We start from the raw sequence: 1,908 nt of genomic DNA on the forward strand, positions 1-1,908 counted from the left end.
AAACACTTTCAATACAGTAACCATAAGAACACCACAGCAAACCACAGCACATACCCAAGGTGCACAGAGCTGCGCTCGGTAGTGAAGTGAAAGCACGTTATAAAAATAAAACTACTGAACAATGATAATAATGATAATAATAATAATAATAATAATAATAATAATAATAATAATAATAATAATGCCCAAATCCTACAAGGCTTTAACCAACAACGACAGGGATCTGACCACCAACAACAGGGATTTTACCAACGTTTTGGCTTTCACCAATAACAACAGGGTTTTCACAAATAACTACAGTGCTTTCTTCAACAATGACATGGCTTTGACCAACAACGACCGTGCTTTGACCGAAAACTACGGTATTTTGAACAAGAAATATAGGGATTTGACCAACAACTGCAGGACTTTCAGAAACCACGATAGGGCTTTCACCAAAAATTACGGGGTTGTGAGCAACATCTACAAGCCTTTCACCAACAGCTACAAGGCTTTGACTAACAACTACAAGGGGTAGTAGGGATTGTTAAACGATTCCTTGATGACATCACGATGCAATCTGACTAACAACAACAAGACTTACTTGCGATTTATAAACAATTCAATTGTGGTGTTGGTTTCAGGTTCTACAAATTTTAGGGGGTTAATGCCAAGTTCCCTTGCACAGTTGCAGTCTTCCTTGACAACTGAATGTAACTTTTTGTTGTTTTCGTGTTTGCACACAAGTTGTAGCATCCAGTCCTCTGTACTAGATAGGTACCTGTTCATTGCTATTGTTGAGGTTTTATAGCATAGTTCTTCCTGAATCATTCCTCTACCTCTATTACTTCTAGGCAGGTACACTCAATCAACATCTGCTTTTGGGTAGTGCTTGCTTATAGAAGGTAGTATTTTTCTTGTCTTCCTGTCCAGACGTTGGAACTCTGTAAGATTCCAGTTAATGATATTGAAACTATATTGAACTAATGGAAGTACCAGGGTGTTAATGGCTTCGATACGACATTTGGAGTTGAGTTCCGTTTTTACTATGAGTCTTATTCTCCTGTAATATTCTCTTCTTATTTTTCCTTCATAGTAGTATGTTGTATAACATCTTCATTTATCCGTAGCTATTTCTAAATTTCCTGTGGGTCGAGCACCTTGATAATAGTGCCGGCATCTAATTTAATGGAATCTGTTTGCCTGAGCTCTCCTCTTTCAAAAGTTGCTTTAGCACGTTTAGGAAGACCAAAGTTCATCCCGATGTCATTACTGAATTCTTTAACGGTTTTTGGCAGCCGTACTAGCTGTTTGGCATTTCTAGCAAACAGCTTCAGATCGTCCATATAAAATAGATAGTTTATTGTCGTATTGCAGACTTAGAAGTCATACCTTTTCAGAGTAATGGTGAGAGGGAGTCACGTAGAAAGATGTTAGTTTGGCTCATCCCCTTACTATGGCTTATACGGAGACGTGTGTTCCACTTGGCCATGCTACATTGTAAGAATTTAAAGATAACAGATGACGTTTCATATATTTTACAAGCCTTGAGTATCCAATTATGTGGGACACTATCAAAAGCTTTCGTCTAGTCTATCCATGCCAAACAAATGCTTATATTTCTGCTCCGGCAATTCTCTAGAATCATTTTATTTATGAGTTATTGACCTGTGCACCCATACAACGTTTTACAAGCCTTTTGAGTTTCTATATCTTCTGGAGGTGTCACCTCAATCGTATAAATATTAATCAAAATGAAGTAGATTGACAGTTTTATTTTTTGAACCTGTGGAAGATACGTGAGATGTCGAAATATCGTTCACTTGATAACGATGCTTTTTTTGCTATTATTAATACTACTAATATTATTATTATTAATATGCTTCTTCTTCTTCTTTTTCTTGTACTTCTTCTTCTTCTTATTATTTT

General features: G+C 36.6%; 1 protein-coding gene across 1 annotated transcript in view; it reads right to left on the reverse strand.

Annotated features, from left to right (window-relative positions):
* Positions 1–202: 202 nt before the first annotated feature.
* LOC106877970 (leucine-rich repeats and immunoglobulin-like domains protein sma-10) overlaps positions 203–1,908 on the reverse strand; it is a 65,685-nt gene continuing 63,979 nt past the window's right edge. Inside the window, exon 5 of the mRNA XM_052977813.2 lies at positions 203–428. Coding sequence (XP_052833773.2) covers positions 203–428 — 226 coding nt within the window. The remainder of the gene's footprint in view (positions 429–1,908) is intronic.

This window comes from Octopus bimaculoides, chromosome 29 (assembly GCF_046866305.1).
Source record: "Octopus bimaculoides isolate indiv1 chromosome 29, ASM4686630v1, whole genome shotgun sequence".
Classification (NCBI taxonomy): domain Eukaryota; kingdom Metazoa; phylum Mollusca; class Cephalopoda; order Octopoda; family Octopodidae; genus Octopus; species Octopus bimaculoides.